General features: G+C 47.2%; 1 protein-coding gene across 2 annotated transcripts; it reads right to left on the bottom strand.

The window, feature by feature from the left end:
* Positions 1-2,861: 2,861 nt before the first annotated feature.
* LMOD3 (leiomodin 3) lies at positions 2,862-19,715 on the bottom strand. 2 transcript variants are annotated; one of them, XM_084901720.1, is made up of 4 exons: positions 19,440-19,715; positions 18,742-19,061; positions 14,732-16,132; positions 2,862-4,245 (listed from the first exon to the last, which is right to left on the bottom strand). In XM_084901720.1, exons 2-4 carry the CDS (start codon positions 19,030-19,032, stop codon positions 4,219-4,221), a joined length of 1,719 nt encoding a protein of 572 aa, XP_084757846.1. In that variant the 5' UTR covers positions 19,033-19,061; positions 19,440-19,715; the 3' UTR covers positions 2,862-4,218. The 2 variants fall into 2 exon arrangements, with proteins under 2 accessions (XP_084757846.1, XP_084757845.1); XM_084901719.1 differs by lacking the exon at positions 19,440-19,715 and having other exon boundaries at positions 18,742-19,392.
* Between the last annotated feature and the right edge of the window lie 2,094 nt (positions 19,716-21,809).

The following is a 21,809-nucleotide window of genomic DNA, read 5'->3' as shown; positions in this document are numbered from 1 at the left end:
TGTTTGTGAGACTTTATTTAATGCACATTTATGTTAAATGTCTAAGAAACTCAGTGACAACTTGGTTTTTTAAATGATGTACTACACAGTAAACACTCATATTGCATTTCAAATACTGTTTAATAAAACCTTAGAACTTTATTATAAATTTCCAGTCTGAATAAAATTGAATTCCAATGGGATCCTTTTAAAATTTTTAAATAATTTTTTCATTTTTCAATTAAAGTTTACATTATTTCAGGTGTACACCCCAGTGATTAGACATTACATAACTTATTAAGTGATCATCCTGATATATCTCATACCCATCTTACACCATACATAGTTATTATAATATTATTGCTATATTCCCTATGCTATACTTCACATCCCTATGACATTCTGTAACTACCAATTTATACTTTTTCATCCCTTCACCTTTTTTATCCATCCCCCAACCCTCTCATCTAGCAACCGTCAAAATGTTCTCTGTATCTGTGAGTCTGTTTCTGTTTTACTTGTTCATTTATCTTATTTTTCTGATTCAATTGTTGGTAGTTATGTATTTATTGTCATTTTATTGTTCATATTTTTAAAAATTCTTTGTAACTCTTTGCATTTTAATTATGATGTGTCTTGGTGTGGCCTCTTTGGAACTCTCTGTGCTTCCTGGACTTGTATGTCTATTTCCTTCACCAGTTTGGGAAAGTTTTCTGTCATTATGTTTTCAAATAGTTTTTCAACTTCTTGCTCTCTCTTCTCCTCTGGCACCCCCAAGATGTGAATGTTGGTGCGCTTAAAGTTGTCCCAGAGTCTCCTTACAGTATCCTCATTTTTGGGGAGATTCTTTTTCCTATTTGCTGTTCTGATTGGATATTTTTTGCTTCCCCATATTCCAAATCACTGATTTGATTCTTGGTTTCATCAACTCCCTATAAATTATTCTTCATTTCAGTTAGTGTATCCTTTATTTCTGACTCGTTCTTTTTTATGGTTCCATATCCTTTTTTATGCTGTTGAAGTTCTCATTAAGTTCACTGAGCATCCTTCTAAGCAGTGTTTTGAACTCTGCATCTAGTAGATTGCTTGTCTCCATTTTGTTTAGTTCTTTTTTGGAGTTTTGTTCTGTCCTTTCATCTGTTGGTTCTTTGTCTCTTCATTTGGCAGCCTCCCTAGTTTGCTTCTATGTATATTAGGTAGAGCGGCTCAGTCTCCCTGGCTTCGTAGACTGGACTAATGCAGTAGGTGTCCTGTAGGGCCCCGTGGCAGGGCCTCCCTGTTCCGCTGAGCTAGGCACTCCAGGTGTGTGCCCCAACCCCTGTGGGGCTGTGTATACCCTCCTGTCGAAGTAAGCCTTGATTGCTGTTGGCATGTCAATAATAAGGATTTAGCCCCAGGCCAATCAGTTGCAAGGACTGGCTTTGAGCAGTGGCTGTGAGCACTGTGGAGGATCAGGAGTGCAGGGGCCCACCCCAAGCAGAAGGACCTACTTCATCTGGGCTCTGGTGACTGCTGAGTCCACCTTTGAGCGTGTCCCTTGTGGAGGTAGTTGGGTGGTGCTTTGATGTATTCTGAAGCTGTTAACTAGATGCCGTGGCTTTGGGGCCTTCTGGGAGGTGCAAGCCAAGTTCTGTCACTGCTTGTGTTCTGCCTGAGGCCTCCTAGCATGAACTACAAAGTGATCTGCAGATGGCTGCTACTTGTGCTGGGCTTGGAGGTGCCCAGGAGAGGCCAAGCTGTGAACCAAAGCTGGCTGCTGCTAGAGCTGGGCCTGGATCCACTTAGTGAGAGGTACTCTGAGGCCAGATGTTTCTTGTTTGAGAGATTTTAAAAAAGTCTGAGGCATGAGCCAAGACAGTCCATTTGTATGGAAAAGCCACTGGAAACAACTTGGGTGGACCCATAAGTTGTCTAGGGCTGGGTATTGGGGAATCACCAGGGTGAGGCAAACAGTGTGAGCCAGGTTGATGGAGTCTCAGATATGGCAGCTTCCCAACCAGCTCTGTGGAGAAAGGCTCATCAAAGGAACAATGGCCGCTGCCTGCACTTTTGTCTGAGAAAGCCACCCCTCCAGCCCTGGCCCTGAAGCCAGAGAACTCAGTTCCTCCCTGACTGTACCTGGGTACCCATTAGGCTGGTGCCCCAGTGCTGAAGCTCAGAATGAGTGAGTCTGAGTAAGTCTGTGTGTGGGCCCTTTAAGAGGAACATCTGGGACTCCAGCAGCCCTCTGTCTCCCTCAGCCACAATCCCTGCTGATTTTTACAGCCAGAAGTTATGGGGACTTTTCTTCTTGGCATCGGAACCCTGAAATATGGGACTTTTGCAGCTGAGATATCCCTCCCGATTTTTATCTGCCACATGTGGACATGGGCCCCATCTATTCCATGTCTCCATCTCTCCTACCAACCTCGATATGGCTTCTTCTATATATCCTTACTTGTAGGACTTCCATTCAGCTCGATTTCAGGTGGTTCTGAATGATGGTTGCTCTATAATGTAGTTGTAATTTTGATGTCCCAATGAGGTCCTTTTAAAAAACCTGACATGCGCCAGGACCGGTTTGGCTCAATGGATAGAGCATCGGCTTGGGGACTGAAAGGTCCCGGGTTCGATTCCGGTCAAAGGGCATGTACCTTGCCTGCGGGCATATCCCCAGTAGGGGTGTGCAAGAGGCAGCTGATCGATGACTCTCTCTCATCGATGTTTCTAATTCTCTATATCTCCCCCTTCCTCTCTGTACAAAACCAATAAAATATATAAAAAAAAAAAAAAAAAAAAAAAAAACCTGACATGGGTTTATACACATTTAGCCACTTCCATTTTCTACACAATGTTTTCTGCTGACTAAACACAATAAACTTGGAGAAAATGACCAGTTGAAATTTGAAAAGGTACTCATTTTAATTAGTAACAGTGTCAATTCTAGAAAACTAGCATGTGAATGCTCTAAACTATTACATTTTTTCTATTTTTATAACATTTTATAAAAGGTTGCCAGATAGCATACAGTTTCTAAAAATGCCCTGGGTTTTTGTTACATTCCATTTTTAGAGGATACACTCAGAACCACGGTAAAATGCAGGCATCACATGATGATTATCTTTGGAAAAACTATTCTCAGTATCTTGTCTCTTCACAGTAGTAGCTTGGCTACCCACTTGTGTGGGGTCTGCTATCGCTAACATGTCATAAAACGTTAGTAATGAAACGTTAAGGCTGGATCCACGGGTGGCGAGTATTCCAAATGGCAGCAGAAGCCCCGGGGCCTGCATGCCCACTTCACATCATCTATCTAAACAGGCAGGGTGAGACCTCCTGACCCCCCTCGCAACCAAGCAAGAAGCAAACATTTTGGGAAAAATGATTACATTTTAAAAACAAATTAAACTCTTCAATTTAGAGATTTTTATCGAGGGAATGGGTCAATAGAAAAAGCATAATTTTGCCTGTCCCTCGGCAAAACCTGTGCATTGAGACAGTAGCTGTCCCCGTGTGTTTGGAAACAGGGAAGGTTTTGTGCACGTAAAGGCTCACCTTCTTCATTAGTTTTTCTGGAGACACTTTGTTTTCTCCGCGTCCTGTGGCTTAAACGTTCTGCTCCTCACAGACACTTCTGTCAGAAGTGTATCCCAAAGTCCCGGGAGATGGCCAAGGGAGAAAGCCAGGCAGGGCTGGAAACTGGAAACCTCGGTGGATCCGAGAGAGGGGCTAATTAACGATTCTTCCGTTTCTAAGCAGCAGAAGGGCCTGGAGCTCAAGTCACCCACCACATTTCCGGAGATGAAACATGAGCTGTTCCTTTAAGAGACTGTGTGGTGAGCTACAGCACAGGAGATGGAAGGTGAAAAAACGGAACTATACTAACAACACTTCTACAGTATTTATTGTTGCCTAGCAGAAGAAAGCGATAGTAAAGCAAATGTTTACGAAAAATGTGTGGTTTTTGTGTTTTTTTTTTAACTTTTGTGCTGGGAGCATGACTAAATTTCACCATAGTTACTCAAACTGATGGGCAGTAGAAAATGTTGCCCCAAATATTACTATTTAATCTCCTTCCTCTTCCCCTTCAGCCACATACTGCCACGTGCCAAGCACTTTGCCTTTTATGAAATCCCTTCATCAGAGGTGAGCGTTGTTCCCGGTTCCACCTGCAGCCAGAGCCATGCTGCTCGTGCAGCCTCAAGCTCTAGTCCAAGTCCTCACTCCAGTTCCTGTTCTTCTAGGTTCGTCTGTGGCCTCCTATTCCAGTTCTTTCGGCAGCTGCACCTGTGATTTAAGCATTTGAAGGAAAGGGGAAGAATTAGTCCTGGAAATTCAAGAGCTTTACAGCAAAAACGACATTTACATGCCTCAAAGGATGTACAATGGAGTGAAAATTCTAGCCAGTGAGCCCCTGAAATCATGACAAAACAACCACCACAGGCACCTCCACTGGGCACTTGTGATGGGAGCCGATCCAGGGCTGTGAGCACACAGTGAAGACAACATAGAAATGAGGCCACGTGCTGGCGTCTCCGGGTCAACCCCCGGGACGAGGCTTAGCAGCTGTGTGGCCTGGGCATCAGCTTTCTCAGGTGTAAGATGACGATGGCAGCATTAACTCATGGTTGTCTTAAGGATCGAATAATATACTACAGATTAGTAATTAATGTTCACAGCTATTCCCCCCCTTTCTTTTTAATTGCAGTTTACATTCAATATTACTCTGCGTTAGTTTCAGATACACAGCAGAGTGGTTCCAGGGGTCTTCAAACTACGGCCCGCGGGCCACATGCGGCCCGCAGAGGAGTCTGATCCTGCCCGCCAGGTTTTTTGGGCAGTGAGCGCAGCCGAGGTGTTACAGTAGGAATTAGTAGTTCATATAGTCCGGCCCTCCAGCTCTCTGAGGGACCGTGATCTGGCCCCCACTTTAAAAAGTTTGAGGACCCCTGGGTTAGACAATCATGGGCTTTTCAGAGTGGTTCCCCCTGGATGTTTCAAGTACCCGCCTAGACACAGCTATTAAGATATTATTGACCACATTCCCTCTGTGGGCCGCTAATCCCTGTGACTATTCTGTAACCACCAATTTGTACTTCCTAGTCCCTTCACTTTTCTCACCCAGTCCCTCAACCTCCCCTCTTCTCTGTATCTGCAAGTCTGTTTCCATTTTGTTTGTTTATTTTGTAACACTTATTTTTAAAACATTTTCTCATTTCTTGTAAAGAGGTACAGACTCAGACAGGGTAAGCACTACAGTTTGCTTAAGGTCACATAGCAGGAAGTGGCAGAGCAGGGTTTGAACCCAGGTCAGTCTGATTTCAGTACTTATGTCTCAACCACCAAAAAATACCACCACAGCAATATGCATTATGTTGACAACCCATCTTTTCTGTGGGAAGCATGTTTCTACTTCAGTGCTCTCTAAAATCTAAAAACAAAATGTTATTCACAAAAGAGAAGCTCAAATCTGACTGCAAGTGAACTTGTAGCTTTGCTTCATAGGAATGACTTAAGGCCAGTTCTTCAGGGGTTCTGTGTGCAGTTATATCTTCAGAGGGTGACTCACCCTTCACGTACGCGCCACCTTCCAGAGGGTGCTGGGGAGGTCCGGGGACACAGAGTTTGAACAGCAATGACCGAGGCTGCCTCTCCTGTGTTGCCCATGCCCACCTGCCCATGAGATGAACCATCTGGGCCATCTGCCTGGGCCCCTCTTGCAGCTGGTTCTCCACCCATGACCTTTGACTAGAAAAGTTTCCCCACTTCCTGCCCGCAGAGAGGACTCTGATGTGCTGCTGTCTCATGACCTACAGACGGCGGCCCCTTCTGTGGCCTGGCCTCCCTCCCAGCCAGGCCCGAGGAGGGAGCCGTGACTGCACTTGGCAGGGCTTACAGGGAGAACACCAACAGTGAGGAACCAAGGAGCAAAACTAGCCTCAAAGCTGCAATAAATGAGTAAGACAGTGTGTTCTCTGTATTGTTGAGTGGAATAAGAACACATTTTATACAGCACTACTCTCAATATCTGTTCATACGCACAACAGGGCTCCAAATTAATAAAAATATTTTTTAAAAAGCAAAATGTGGCACCGACCCAGTCGTAAGCCAGAGCCACTGACTTTAAAATAGGACCAGGATGGCGGTCCAGGTCCTGACAACAGCAGAAGCGAGCCACGACATGCCCGGTGGCTGGCTGCTTGGGGAAGAAATAGCAAAGCAGACTTCTTACTTCCTACTTCAACACCCCGCTTTGATTTGCCTGTGATGTGGGATGTTAAACAAAACTATAACAGCAGCAAGAAGCCGAAACCGGTTTGGCTCAGTGGATAGAGCGTCAGCCTGCGGACTGAAAGGTCCCAGGTTCGATTCCAGTCAAGAGCATGTACCTTTGTTGTGGGTATATCCCTAGTAGGGGGGTGCAAGAGGCAGCTGATCAATGATTCTCTCTCATTGATGTTTCTAACTCTCTATTCCTCTCTCTTCCTCTCTGTAAAAAATCAATAAAATATATTTTTTTAAAAAGCAGCAAGAAAATATAGGCAAATCTATATCTATAAAAGGCTAATATGCAAAGTGTCCCCTTGGGAGTTCAACCAGGGGACTGGGAGTTGGATTGATTGCTATGACGTGTGCTGACCACTAGGGGGTGGTGCAGAATGAAGGAAGGCCCTGGCCAACAGCTGACAGCCAGGGAAGGGAGGCCCCAGCCAGTAGCCAGAAGGCTGTTCAGCCCTGACTGCCAGCTAGGCCTAGGGTCCCTACCAGTGCATGAATTTCATGCACCAGGCCTCTAGTACAGTATTTTATAATCTTTCATAGAAGACATTCTAAGCAGAACATAGAAGACAGAAACCATAAAGGAAGAGACAGCTAGATGTGCTGCTATAAAGATATACAACTTACAAACAGCTGAGAAGCAACAAGCAGTATTGTTAGGCTCCGTTTGCCCTTCACTTGTTTAAAATCGTCTAAGAACAGCGTGTTGCCTGCACACGTATGTGCAGTGCCTCACCAGTGCACACAGCCTGGCTGGGCAGGGCGGGAGGCTCTCAAATTCCTCACCCCTGAGCGCGTTCCTGCTCCTGCCGGCACCTGGGTGTGTGTGTGTGTGTGCGTGTGCGTGTGCGTGTGCGTGTGCGTGTGTGTGTGTGTGTCCAGGAAGGCCTGCTGGAGGAACTGGAATCCACCAGGAGACCTACAGTGTCCATAGGGCTTCGCCCCGAAGTGGAATGTGGGGGAGGGAGAGAGAGAAAGAGAAAGGAAAAGAGGGGGAGGAGAGAGAGAGAGAGAGAAGAGAGAAAGGGAGAAAGGAAGAGAGGTGGGGAGAGATGCAGATAGCGGGCAGTGGATCAGGAAGGGTGAACACTCACCCCTGATATCCCATGCACTTTCTTTGGTTTAAAAAGTCACATTAATTAGAACCAGACCTGTGGGGTCAATTTGAACAGAGGAGGGTGGGGGGATAGGAAAGGTGCCTGTCAGGGGAAGTCTCAGGAATATGGGTTCCATTGGATGTCACAGACCCGTGGTGGCCGAAGTATAGACACTAATTAAGCAGCAGCACCCAGAAACCTGTCCGATGTGCATTCTCAGGGCCCTCTGAGACCCACCGACTCAGAAGCTCTGGGTGGGCTCAGCCTCCACCCGTGGGCTTCCGGGGGGTTTGAGGCACGCTAAAATGTGAGACTCACTCCCATGGACATTAGAAAAGCAAAATACCGAGCAGGCAAAAGGAGGTTTACATAGGACGATAATACAATAATCTATAATAATAAAACCATAATATGCTAATCAGTCCAGAAAGCCATATGACCTTCTGGATGTCATTCCGGACAACCTTCTAGATCAGTGGTTCTCAACTTTCCTAATGCCATGACCCTTTAATACATGCTGTGGTGACCCTCAACCATAAAATTGTTTTTGTTGCTACTTTATAACTAATTTTGCTACTGTTAATGAGTTGTAATGTAAATATCTGTGTTTTCCGACGGTCTTAGACTCTGCAGCAGTGGTTCTCAGCCTGTGGGTCACTGGGTCGCCTAGAATCTAGATGAAGCTGCTGTGGCAGGGGCCGAGGCAGAGGCAGTTAGGGTGAGCAATTAGGGGTGATCAGGGAGGCAGGCAGAGTGGTTAGGGATGATCAGGCAGGCAGGCAGGGGAGCAGTTATGAGTCAGCAGTCCCATATTGTGAGAGGGATGTCCGACTGTGAGATCAGGTCTAACCTGGCAGTCAGACATCCCCCAAGGGGTTCTGGATTGCGAGAGGGTGCAGGCCAGGCTGAGGACATCCCCCTGCACAAATTTTGTGCACTGGGCCTCGATTCTATATATATAAAAAGCCGACTGGAATGACTGGTTGCTATGACACCCAGGCCAGTGAACCTGGGCTGGCTGCCCAACCTCCCTTGGTGCCTCCCCCGAACCACCCCTGCCCCTAATTGGCCTCTCCCACCCGGAACGAGGGCAGGGCAGCCGGCCAACCCCCCAGTGGCCTTTCCCCTTGGGCAGCACCACCCCAATTGGCCCCGCTCCTGATCGCCCGCCCCCTACCCCATTAGTGGGTGGGGTAGGCTGGCCAACCTCCTGAAGCCCCTCCCCCAGCCTGGCCCCACCTCAGATGGGCCCCCCACCCCTATCAGGGGCAGGGCCGGCAGCCCGACTGCCTGAGGCCCCTCTTCCTGGCTGGCTCCACCTTGATGGGCCTCCACCATCCCCATTAGCCCGCAGCCCCTCCCCCAGCCAGCTCCACCCAGGATTGCCCCTCCCCCCAACCAATCAGGGGTGGGGCTGGCTGGCCCACCTCGCATAGCCCCTCCCCCAGCTTCTGACCCCCGATTGGCCCCACCCACCCCATTCCAGGGCAGGGCTGGCTGGCTCACCACCCACATCCCCTCCCCCAATTGGCCTTCCCATTCCAATCAGGGGTGGGGCTTGCTGGCCAATCGCCGTCAGCCCCTCCCTTTAGCCCACCTGGCCCTGATCAGGCCCAATCAGGTCCAGCTGGTTGGCCAACCACCTGTCATCTCTTCCCCCGATCCTCCTGATTGGGGCCAGGCCAGCCGGACCCCACCCGAGCATGAATTTGTGCACTGGGCCTCTAGTTAATACATAATATAAGAATAAACTCTGTTTCTCATACAACTCTAGACCTTCTGTCGCCCACCCTGTATAAAAACTCTTTTTCCCTCTAGCTATTAGGGAAAGGCAACTTATGGTCTATCTAGTTTCTGGTGACTATCTGCTCTTGTGAGATGAGTTTGAAACATTACTTTGCTTTCTCCCATGGAGATTCCCTACATGAGAGCCTAACATTTCCAAAGCAATGACCAGGATAGGTGTTGTGGCTTGTAGCTTCTCCTGGTTTCTTTTTTGGAGGCAAGAAAAAGGAGCCAAAAAAGGGAGTTAAAGACAAAACTGGGGCTGCCCAGCCGGTGTGGCTCAGTGCTTGAGCCTCGACTTCTGAACCAGGAGGTCACTGTTTGATTCCCGTTCAGGACACAGGCCCGGGTTGCAGGCTCCATCCCTAGTGTGGGGTGTGCAGGAGGCACACGATTCCCCCTCATCATTGATGTTTCTATTTCGCTCTCCCTCTCTCGTCCTCTCTGTAATCAATGAAAATATATTAAAATTTAAAAAAGAGAACTCTGTGCCTTAGACTTGAAGGTGTGCAGGAATGGAGACAGCAGGGAAACGGAAGTGTGAACAATGGCAGGCCTACCAAGAAAGAGCTTGACCTGGGGAACAGGCCGAATGAAGGACCGAGAAAACCCTGGGTGACCTAAGGAAAAGGGGACTTGGGAGTTGCCCTGGATTATGTGGTCATTGAAACAAGGGGAGAAGGTAAGATGGGAAAGAGGAGAAAAATCACAGAAGGAGAGGACCTGGAAAGCCTTGTTATAGAGAGAGAAGGTCTTATAGATGAGACATGGGAGAAATGGCCAGAGGTGGCGATGAGGCCGAGAGTCTAGAATCTTACATTCTGTGATCATAAGGACTGTTTTGACTACGGCAGCTGCTCACACGATTATACCAAAGACTTTCCCAACCAGACACTGAGCAATGTCTGCAGGCGCCGGCTGGAAGCAGCACAGGGACACACAGAGAGGCAAGGCCGAAGGGGATGAGAGAATGTTGGAGGTGCCTAGTTTGGCACAGCAGCTTACGCACAGGTGGCTTCTGAGAAGAGTCTAAATACTCATCTCAGATGGTGAGCAGTAAACGGACCACAGAACTTTCTTATGAAAGGAAACCATGCATTTGCTGTGAGGGATACATCTATACAAGCCGAATGTCTTTGGTTTGGACTACTGTCTATATATATAAAAGCTAAGTGACCAACTGGCCAACCACTCAACTGGTCACTATGTTGCACACTTGACCACCAGGGAGCAGACGCTCAACACAGGAGCTGCCCCCTGGTGGTCAGTGCACTCACACAGTGGGAGCACTGGTCAGCCAGAAGCCAGGCTCATGGCTGGCTAGTGCAGCAGTGGTGGCGGGAGCCTCTCCCACCTCTGCGGAGTGCTACCAAGCGGTGGTGGCAGGCACAACAGGGCCAGGAAGAGCAGGAGTGATAGTGCCAGGCCCTAGCTCCTTCCCGGCTGCCTGCCACTTGGTACTCTGGTATATTTCTCGGAGGATCAGGCGAAAACCAGCAGTCCAACATCCCCGGAGGGGTCACAGATTGCAAGAGAGTGCAGGCCAAGCCAAGAGACCCCACCAGTGCACAACTGGGGCCCAGGAAGGACACGGGAGGTTGGCCAGCCAGAGAGGGACCATGGGAGGGCTCAAGGGTGTGTCCAGCCTGTCTCACTCAGTCTGGGTCAGCCAGACCCTAGCAGCAAGCTAACCCAGTGTTTCCCAACCTTCTCTCATGATGAGAATCACCTGGTGGAGTTGTTAAAACACAGATTCCTGAATCCCAACTAAGAAGTGCTAAACTAGAATTTTTGGGAACATATAGGTAAAATTGTATACTTAACTAGTGCTCTAAGACAGATTTTATATACAGAGCACTAAGTTAGGTATGCAATTTTACCTATATGTTCTCAAAAATTCTAGTTTAGCACTTCTTAGTTGGGATTCAGGAATCTGTGTTTTAACAACTCCACCAGGTGATTCTCATCATGAGAGAAGGTTGGGAAACACTGAGCTAACCTACCAGTCAGAGCATCTGCCCCCTGGTGGTCAGTGCACGTCATAGCATGCAGTTGAGCAGGCTTAGGATATTATTAGCATATTATGGTTTGATTGGTTGAACCAGTGACTGGTCAACCAGACACTTAGCATATTAGGCTTTTATTATATAGGATACACAAGACAAACAAAACAGGCTTTCAGATCTGGCCTGCAGTCTGGCAGTTTTCAAAGTTTTCAGTACCTGGCCTACACACTAATTCTCCTTTAAGCTGGTTAAAAGGGCAGTTCCTCGGAGGAGGTAACCTTTAGCCCAGCAAGTTGAACAGATTTTCCTTTATTCTCTGCTGCCAACTTCGCTTCAGGGTCTTGTGCCAGAAGCATGGGATAGAGGGTAAACATTAAAATGAAAAAATACAATCTTAGGATATAAATGGACTATTTAAGATATATTCTAGAAAATACAAAAATCATATTTCTAAGTCCTTGAGAGGAAAATAATCTTTTTCTTCTTAAAGTTTTCTAGGAGTAATTTCTAAGTACATTTTTGGTATTCAGTAATCTAGTTAGGAACCTCAGTAAAAAGGAAAATCACAAAACTTCAAAATTGTATTTCAATTTTAACCGTATCCTTAAAAATCCAGGAGTTAGGGGGCCATCTCTGTCCTACAGGACAAGAGGGGGGACCCCTAAGCCTTAGTTCCCCCTCTCCCAGTGAGAGGTGCCTCTCCTCTGACTGAAGTGAGCACAGGCGCGTCTCCTCTGGCTGCCAGCGGCCTCCCTTCGCGCTGGGGCCTGTGGTAGCCTTGCTGATGGCATCTACAGCTTTCCATCGAGTCCGTGATGCACATTTTGTGACGGTTGAGGCGCCCTGAACAGAGTTGTGGGTTCACCGTGGTCAGCTGCGTGTGCCCCACACCCGCCAGGGCCTTTCTTAGTTTTCGCACCTCCATGGAGCTGCAGACCCTGTTGACTGCACGTGCACAGGGGTGTGGCCACTTAAAATACCTTCTGAACCACGATAAGGCAAATGTGGCAGAATGTGACGCGTGTGTAGGAATTCTTTATATTATATTTGAGCTTCTGAAAGTCTACAATGATTTCAGAATGAGTCTTTTACAGATCACACCATGACCCGGCGTTAAAGCAGACATTTATTGTGTGTGCAGCGGGCACAGGCAGGGCAGCCGGAGCGGCAGACAGCAGCCCCGGGCATTTTCATCAGAGGCGATGCATGCCCCCCCGCCCCCCCAGGCGTCTTACAGGGCCAGCAGAGAAGCTGCGGGACGTGCTGTCCCTGAGGCACAGGCAGAGGCTGCTGCAGGCCCAGCCGGGCCCTGGCAGCAGTGGGAGGCGCACGCCCTGCACACAGGAAAGGCGTTTCCAAGCAGAGGCCCCGGAGTGCACTTCGAAGCAGCTTTTCTTTCTTAGTTGACATGAAAACACACAACGTAAAAGTGACAGCCCTGTAGAACTGAGTGGGAATGTAAAATAGTACGTAGTGGACGGTACACGGAGGGTGCCTGTGCTTTAGGATCTGGACAAAAACAAGTGCTCTCTGGTGAGGGAAAGGCAGTGTTTTGACTGTGAAGATGGCAACCCCTGCACTGTATGCTCCATGCCACGGAGACCGGCCCTGCCTTCCCCCTTGTGGCATCCCTGACCCCTCGGCGGGGCCTGGTGGGCTGGGGGCACCACGTAAATACTTGTTGCACTAATGAGTGCGTGGTCCGTTGGAGTGGGACAGACTTGGGGAGGCAGGTTTGCTCAGTAGAGCATTCCCACAAAGGGCAGGGAGCTGGGTCAGATGATCACTGGAACTTCATTCTCTCTTCCACTTTAAAAAGAGCTCTCTTCATGCTTTTCAGACTAATGTTATTTTCAGACCGTACCACCACTGAGGCAGCTTGGCTATGCTTCACTGGTGACTGGTTACAGAAGTGATCGTTTCTCAAAACAACCCTCCCTCCCCCTCAGAGGCTGGCTGCCAGGAGAGGAGCAGGTGCAGGGAATCTTGATGCTGTGCCCAAGCACAGGCAGAGAACGCTCACCTGACCTCATGCGACCCCCAGCAAGGGTCAGAGTCCCCCTAAGGCAGGTCAGGGTGGGGGGTGGCCAGCCTACAGGCGAGATTAAGCCTGCCCAGGCATTGGGGTGAGTTAACTGAACGTTTGACCAAATAGAGCAGGCTTATTTTCAAGCTGGTAATTTTCTATGGCCCAAGAATGATGTTATGAATGTCCAACCGGCCCTGGGCAGAGAGAAGGTTCTGCACCCCTGCCTAAGGGACAGTCGGCTTTGATCTAGAACATAGGAATGTTGTCAGCTCTGCATTGCCAGGGGATGAGAAAGGGGACCTGTGTGTGTGTGTGTGTGTGTGTGTGTGTGTGTGTGTATAAGTAACAGCTTTCTTCATTTAAAATGTATAGCTTTTTGAAGCAGAAAAAGAACAAGCTTACATGAAAAATTGTTTAAAACACCTTGAAAAAAATGGTGATTCTCCAGCTCTAGCAGGTTTGGCTCAGTAGATAGAGCATCGACTTATGAACTGAAGGGTCCCAGGTTCAATTCCAGTCAAGGGTATGACCTCAGTTGCAGGCTCAATCCCTAGCTCTGGTCAGGGTTCATGAGGGAGGCAACCAATAGATGGGTCTCTCTCACATCGATGTTTCTCTCACTGTCTCTCCCTCTCCCCTCCTCTCTCTCTCTCAAAAAAAAAAATAAAATAAATCAATGATAAAATATCCTCTTGTGAGGATTAACAACAAAATGGTGACTCTCTGTGATGAATAATATATTATTAATAACTATTTTGTCAATGTCATCTCTTGACTAAAATTACACACAAGTTTTAAAATAATAGCGAATCATCGCCCACCCGAGACCCTTGGACATCCACCTTTCTGCCTCCATAAAATCTATCTTAGCAATGACAGGAGAAATGTACTCCTGTGACTGAACTGCAAAGAAAAGAACATTCTCATCCATCAGCAGCAGTAATAGTGAATCATAGTAAATATTCAGACGAAAATAGTAGTAAAATACTTAAAGCTACTAATTTGTGGAGACACTACCCTGACGTTTACCGTGTGCCACACAGTGAGGCGGTCAAAAGCAAAAATGGTCTATGTACAATGCACCCGGCTTCCCGCTGGGTGAAGGCACCAGGCATCCACCAGTGATGGCCTCACTCACAGGGCGCCATTCTTATTCCCACAGCAGCTCCTCAGACCTCCACGTCAGCTCGGAGCCGCTGGCGGGAACTAACACCTGACCATGGACTCAGAGCTGAGTTTCAATGTCAAGTGTAGCGCTTCCTGCCGGTACCTCCCAGGTGAGTGACTTCACTTCTCTAAGCCTCAGCCTCCTTTCAGTGACCTGGGGAGAATCCTGATACCTACCTTTTGGGGTTGTGAAGGTGATCGTGTGAGTTAGTTCGTATAATGAAGCTCACTATAGTAAGTGCTAGTGATTTAGATGTTAGTATTATTGTTAGTGGATGTATGTCCTGGGCGTAGCCAGCAATGCCGACCTCCCGGGAGCCAGTTAGTGAGATGGTCCTGACACTACGATGAGCAGGATGAGCTGAGACGCGGCTGGCGCTGGCTCACCGCTTCTCCCTCCGTCTACTTACAGGCTTAAGGTAGGCCACGTTGCTTTGACGAATGTCGTTCAGGAGCTGATCTCTGGGAGTGATTTCCACCAACGGGGGCGGCCTGTTTTTGGGCACGGGTTTCAGCGTTTTGATCACATCTTTGAGGTTGGTTTTCTCCTGGCTTTCTCTGGCTTCTGGCATCCGGGATTTGCGCTGGGTCCTCTTGAGCTTCACGCCCCGGAAGGAGTCGGGGTCCATCCTGTGTGGAGGGGACTGCGATGGCTTTCTCGTCGCTTCGTTTCGCCGGCCGAAGGGGACCGCCGGGGGGTTGGGAGGACGGGGAGGAGGCTGGAGGAGCTCCTGCAGACTGGAATCTGGCATCGGTCCCCCCAGCATCTCCCACATCCCTGGGGGCAGGCCCAGCCCGTTCTCCAGCATGGCGATCAGCCTCCTCTGCTCTTTGAGCTGCTGCTGCTTCTGCTCCTCCTGCCTCTTCTGCCTTTGTTTATCTTGGTTTCTGGTGAGCAGGTTGGTCACCACCATTCTGGGGCCCGGGAGCTCAAAATGGTAGCCCATCTTCAGGAGCGTGTTGTTGGCCTTGAGAAGCCTGGATATCTCCATCTCGGCCTGGTGGCCCAACATGTGCCTCTGGTTGTGGAAGCGCAGCTCGGTGAGCGTCTCGTTGAACTGGAGGCACCTCATGATGGCCACGATGCCCTTGCCGGTGATGAAGTTGGACTCGATGTTGAGTGTGGTGATGCTCCTGTTCTCACGCAGCATGTTGGCCAAGGCGAAGGCCACGTTCTCGTCCGCACCCACGTTGGCTAGGCTGAAGGTCTTGATGTGCTTGTTTTTCTTCATCGCGTTGACAAAGTCTAGCAACATTTCCTTGGGGATGTTTTCAATGTTGTTCAGGTTGAGTTCCTTCATGTCAGGATCGTTCTGTCTGACTCGCCTCAAGCTGTTGTCTAGGTCAGTTTGGTTTCCTGAAGGCCTTGCACTTACCTTCAAGAAACTGGTATCTAGAGCTAACTTTTTAGGGTCTAATTTTGATACTTTTTTCTCACTTTTTTCTTGGGCCTCTGGTCTGTCTTTCTGTTCTTCAAAGGCTGTGTTGGTTTTCTGCTGGCAGTTGCTCTCGCCATTTCTGATTGGCTCCTTTATTTTGCCTTTCTCTTCTCTTTTTGTTTCTTCATCACTCCCTTCACTCTCATCTTCTCCGTCATCATCCTCATCTTCATCATCTTCATCTTCGTCATCCTCGTCTTCCTCCTCCTCCTCCTCCTCATCATCATCATTGTTATCCTCACTATCTGTTTCTTGGACATCGTTGCTGCCCTTTTTACTTGCAGTGATTTCATTATTGAGATTTTCCCTTAAATACTGGGCCACTTTTCTATTACCTTTGTCCATTTCTTCATGCTGCTCTTGAGTGTTTTTCTGAAAGAGAGGTTTATGAGGGTTAGAATACATAGCGGTGCAGAAATATGAAGAAGAGCAATATCTACTGGAGATAATAAAAAGATTTATTATTGAGAAAAACTAAGCTAACAAACTATGTATAGTATTCAATTTGTGGGACACACACACAGCATAGAAAAGTTTATAGATGTGTAGGGGAAAAGTCTGTCGAATTATTCACCAAATTAGTAGTTATCTTTTAGGAAGAGAGGTAACCATTAAGGTAAGTGAAGAGGGAAAGTATTTAGAGCTTATTCACTTGTTATAGTGTGCAATTCAGGGGTATTTGTGTGTTTTAAACTTTGTAGAGATTTAATTTTTTATAGACACACTAGAGGTCCAGTCACGAAAATTCATGCACTGGAGGGGGGGTCCCTCAGCCCAGCCTGTCCCCTCTCACAGTCTGGGAGTCCTCAGGGGCAGGAGGTGACTTGGCGATCAGGGGAAGGTGATGCTTCCATCACATTTCTACTGCTGCCACTACCGGCAGCGCAAGCCTCAGCCGGCCCTGGTTACCTAAGCCTCCGGTAGCCCTGGGTGGCTGGGCAGCCATCATCTGAGGCTTACCTGTGCCTTAGTCTGACCCTGGGGGGCTGGGGCTTGAGGGTGGTTCTGGCTGCATCATGTGCCTGCCGTCCCTCACCCCCCAGCTGGGCTGAAAGAACTGTGGGACTCTGGCAGGGCTGAAGGGACTGGGCACCACCATCTTGTGGCTATGGGTGCCACCATATTTGTTATGGTGTGGTGGGCAATTGCATATTCCCTCTTTATTAGTTAGGATAAACTCACATTTTGGGGGGCTGTGTTTTACTTCATTCGATATATTAAAATGAAACCTAGATTTAGTGTTCAGACTCTTTATATTTTTTTTAAATGCTGAACAATTTCAGAAGCAGCTAACAATTATTTTTTTGAAACCATTAGGTTTCAGTGTTTCCCAAACTTTTGACATATGTGTACCCCTTCCATAATTTTCGTAACGCTGAGTACCCCTTGTACTCATGAGAACGTAGAATTAGGCGCAGCTAAGCACGGTGCAGTGCATATCCCCACCAAACTCTTCCCGTACCCCTGGGGGTATGCGTACCACACTTTGGGAAACACTGCAACTCCGGGAGTTGTCTACCAACACACTGTTTTGTATATAGCTGAATAGATATATTTGTATTTAATAACCCAGAGTTACACAACAATTTCCTTATTATTATAACCAACATTTACATTCCTCATATGCTTGCTAATCTACTAAACTGTATACATCAAGTTTCCCTAAAAATAACATTATGGGGGAAATGGGAGCAGTTTGATATTTTGGATTGTACCGAAAGCCTTGGCTTGGTCCCTCAGCTCTGTGAAAACTGCCCTGGCCACTCCAGAGCAGGCTCACTAGTCTCTCTCCTTTCGAAGGCGGTCTCTAGGAGAAACCAAATATTTCCAGCTGCAGAGGGCCAGGATTATGCAGAGCGTTAGGGGAAATTGCTCAGTCCGGGAAGGAAAGTGGCCATCTTTATCAATACTGTCCATTAGATTGTTGCCCAGTATGTCTCATAGGTGACATTTTGAAAGCCGGTTTTAGCAGTGGAGTCACAGGTTCATCAGAACAAGAACTTGATCTTTTTGCACATAACAAATGGTAGGTTGGGAGTGACACTTGACAGTCCCTTAGCAATTGTCATCTTCCCCAGCAGGGGGAGCAGCCATCAAGCTGTTTACATTCTATCAAGAGAAGAAAGGATGTGGAAAGTATCCAGTTTTCTTCTGGAATAATTCATATAGAATTAGATTTTACTCCAATTATAAAATGTCTGAAAATTGAATCTTAAACTTCTAACCTTATCAAGCAAGCCATTTGTTTTCTTGAGTTCAGAACATGTTTACATTCTCCTGACCTGAACAATTTGTAACTTGTCCACCTGCGGCCTGTGTGACAGTTAATGTGTCAAAAATCTATCGGTATTATCAGGGATAATGAAAAGAGACTTTACTTAGGGGGGTCTCTATTGGAAAAAATCTGCTAAATACAATCCACTTATAGATTCAACCACAATTCTACTTGTCATAGGACAATATTTAAAACAGCTTAATAGGTATTAATCTCTAAACTAATCTGGTAAATTATCAAGTGGCCTGCGGGAATATTGGACACTCTCAGTTATTTGACGGGCCCAGCTGTAGGGTACGGGCTGGACCTCAGAAGTCTGTGCCCTGGAAGCTGATGTGAAGGACGGCATGTATGTACATGCCTGAAGCGAAGGCACAGAACTTCCATCAGCATCTTAAAGGGGCTCGTGAGCCAAAAAATGATTAAGAGCAACTTTTCCTGGGCTGTGAGTTAATTCATTAAATATCACGCCTGTAGACTACAAGCTTTCCTACACGGCAAACTCAATAGCCATTTAAAAAAAGAGGCATTTATAAGACATGACCAACTTTCCCCATGTAAGTGTTTCAGAGAGTCCCAATCTTAAATAGTATGATTTAATCTTTAAGTGGCAACAAAACAACTCATGACACGTCATCTTGCGAAATCAGCGTTGCCACGCGGCCCCCTGGCAGGCCAGCGCGCTGCCGGCACTCAGCCCCGTTACCTGGGCGGACACGAAGGTGACCGGGACCCGCTCGTCCTCCAGCAGCCTCCGGGACGCCTTCTGACAGTACATGTAGTCCACCAGGGACCTGTGGTCGAAGCTGCCCGTGGGGGGCTTGTCGGTTTGGTCTTTCTGGATCATCCCCACCGGGAGCCGGGGGTCCGGGGCCAGGACCTCGATCTCCGACTGCAGCTCCAGCAGCTCCTCGGGGGACAAGTTGGCCAAGATCTGATCTTCATCAATCTCCTCATCAAGCTCTTCTGGGTCTGAACTCCTGCTGTGCTCGGACATGATTCTCTTCCGTGCTCGTTTCTGTCTTCCTAGAAAAGGAGGAACAGTCAGAGAGGACTTAAAAAGCTCTCAAGAAGGCTCCCCGGTTGACAAACGTCCCAGGCCACCACCCTGGGACAGAGTCCCGCAGGGACCGGGCTGGCGGGCCCCGGCGGCTATATTAAGCCGGCTTGGCTGGGGCGCAGCTTGGGGAGCCACCGCGCGGCTCTCTCGGGCAGCTTGAGTCAGCTGTGCAAATCCGTCTGACATTTCGGCAGCTGCCGGGCTTGGAGCTCCAGCTCCTCTGCAGAGTGGCGGGGGGTGGGGGGGGGGTGGGGAGCTCCTCTCAGGCTCTCATTCTGTCTGTTCCTGCTGACCACCACCCTCCCGGAGCCCTTCCTTTTATTTAAACAATTAAAGCAACTCACGATATTTCGGGATGCAGATCCAGCCAGCGCCTTGGGGTCTACTGAAGTGGGACCCGCCTCTTCTCTGCGGTGCGGCCCGGACGCAGGTGACCGCGGGCCGGCCTGGCTGTCCCTGAGTGAAAGCCGAACCTCAACGACAGGCTCATCTGCGCCCAGATCCTGTGACCTGACAGGTGGGGCGGACGGTGCTTGGATTGCCTCTGCGAGGGGGACTCTGAACATTTTAAGTCATTTGTTTTTCTCGAGTGTCCGTGCAGCCGGGATCCATGGCAATGGATCTGAACTGAAGGGTCAAAACAAAAACCAGAAGCCCGAGCATGGGAGTGCTTCCTGGCTTCAGAGGACGTTGGTACCTTTCACACACAGCAATGTTTATCCCACTGGCAAAGGTGTGATTTGAACGAGCCATCCTACTTTTGGAATCTTTTATCCATGTTTTCATCCCACAGGTACAGCCCACATGGATGAAATAACAGGCGCACAAGATTATTTAACACCACAGGGAAACACTGTGTGTTGTGTGTGTGATGAAACGTGAAAAGAATACATGTAATTGAACACATTTTGTCAACATAATGCATCCTTGGAAAGATTCACAAGACATAACACTCTTGGATAATTGGAAGGCTACGGGCTGTCTGAAAAAGACTTTGTTTCTCTGTGTCCTTTAAAAATGTGAACTCTGTGAGTGTAATACTTATTAAAAATATACATTTATTGTATAAAACTAGGACAATACAAGGAAGCACAAAGAAAATGGAAATTTCCCCTTATCCCACTACTAAGGGCCATCACTATGAACATTTTCGTTTGTCATTGTAGTCCTTTCTGCTAGCATATAAACCCAACATCGTGGTACTTTTTTTACTTTTTATTTATTTATTTTTTTATTTACAGGGTTTTTCTCTAGGCCAGTGGTTGGCAGACCACGGCTCGTGAGCCACATGAGGCTCTTTGGCCCCTTGAGTGTGGCTCGGTGTTAGAACCACTTCTTCAGAATAGACTGGCCCAGGCCGAAAACTGACTGCTGCACCTGGGCCACAAAGCTTCAATCGCCCTGTACGTGCATACCCGCATGTGGTATTGTGTGGGAGAGCCACACTTAAGGGGCCAAAGAGCCACATGTGGCTCATGAGCTGCTGTTTGCCAACCACTGCTCTAGGCTATTGTATATTTCACTATTACAATATTATTGCAACCCATCATATAAAAATGTATATATAGATACAAAATTATTTGTGAAGTATAAAAATTTTACAATTCTAATATATTATTTATAAATATTTCTAGTATATAGTATATATTTAATATAATACATATTGAAATAATATATACATATTAAATATGTTTTTTACTGATTTTTGAGAGAGAGTAAAGGAAAGAGAGAAGCATCAATGAGAGAGAAATGTTGATTATCTGCTTCCTGCCTGCCCCATACGGGGGATAGAGCCTGTAACCTGGGCTTATGTCCTGATCAGGAATAGAACCTTGTGCATGGGATGATGCTCAGCCAACTGAACCATACTGGCCAGGGCTCAAATAATATATTCTTAAATATTGTAGTTATAATAATAATAAACAATTATAAATAAAATTCATAATTTTGACACATTTTTACACACACATATCTAGCAAAACTTATATGAAAAAAGTCAAAAGTGAGTTTTAAACTGATGTTTTAATATTTTTTTCCTATCTCAGTGGTTGACCTTGAATTCCCCAAGGTTAGAAGGCTTTCCATTTATACAGGCAAATGATTCCCCAGAAAGGTATTGCCAATTTACCTGCATAATCATTTTAAAGTAAAGCGTACAACCCCAGCCAGGTCTTCCTATGCCCTGGGAGAGGGAAGTGGAAGCTTGGCCCATGCAGAGAGATCTGTGAACCACGTTGCCCATCACTGATCTGCAGGCAGTTATTTCATAGACTCAGTCTGCAGGCCGGTGGTCTAAAAGGACTTGACCAGAAAGAGTTTTGTGTTCAAGGAAAACCGGGCCATCCTACATTCTGCATTTGTCTTTTAGAGATTTCTAAAGTTTATTATCTTTAAGATACTCTGAAAAATCATAGAAGAAAGAAGCACATTTGTTTAAGCCCAAATTCCCCAACCTTATTTAGTTAATGCACACTTTTTTATTCCAAAAATCCCTTCATATCTTGTGCAATTAACTTTCCAAAATTCACACTTTGGAAAATACCGACCTGATTAAGAGAGAGGAAGGTCTGGAATCAGTCTGAAGGATTCAAGCCCCAGCTCTACCTGAGTGACCTTTGTCGACCTATCCCAGTTTTCTCATCATAGAAAAGGGATGCAGAATAAGATTTAATATATGCAACTATTGGGAGAACTAAATGATGTTATATAGAGAG

The sequence above is a fragment of the Pipistrellus hanaki genome (genome assembly GCF_964339955.1).
Source record: "Pipistrellus hanaki genome assembly, chromosome: 13".
In the NCBI taxonomy this organism is placed as follows: Eukaryota; Metazoa; Chordata; class Mammalia; order Chiroptera; family Vespertilionidae; genus Pipistrellus; species Pipistrellus hanaki.
This window is presented reverse-complemented; position numbering and strand designations above follow the sequence as displayed.

Excerpts from the sequence above, each read along its gene's own strand:
- LMOD3 (XM_084901720.1), bottom strand. The coding sequence starts at position 19,032 with ATGTCCGAGCACAGCAGGAGTTCAGACCCAGAAGAGCTTGATGAGGAG. Across the intron at positions 16,133-18,741 it reads TCACCTTCGTGTCCGCCCAG|AAAAACACTCAAGAGCAGCA; the intron begins GTAACGGGGCTG and ends CCTCTCTTTCAG. Across the intron at positions 4,246-14,731 it reads ACGTGGCCTACCTTAAGCCT|GTGCAGCTGCCGAAAGAACT; the intron begins GTAAGTAGACGG and ends CTTAAATCACAG.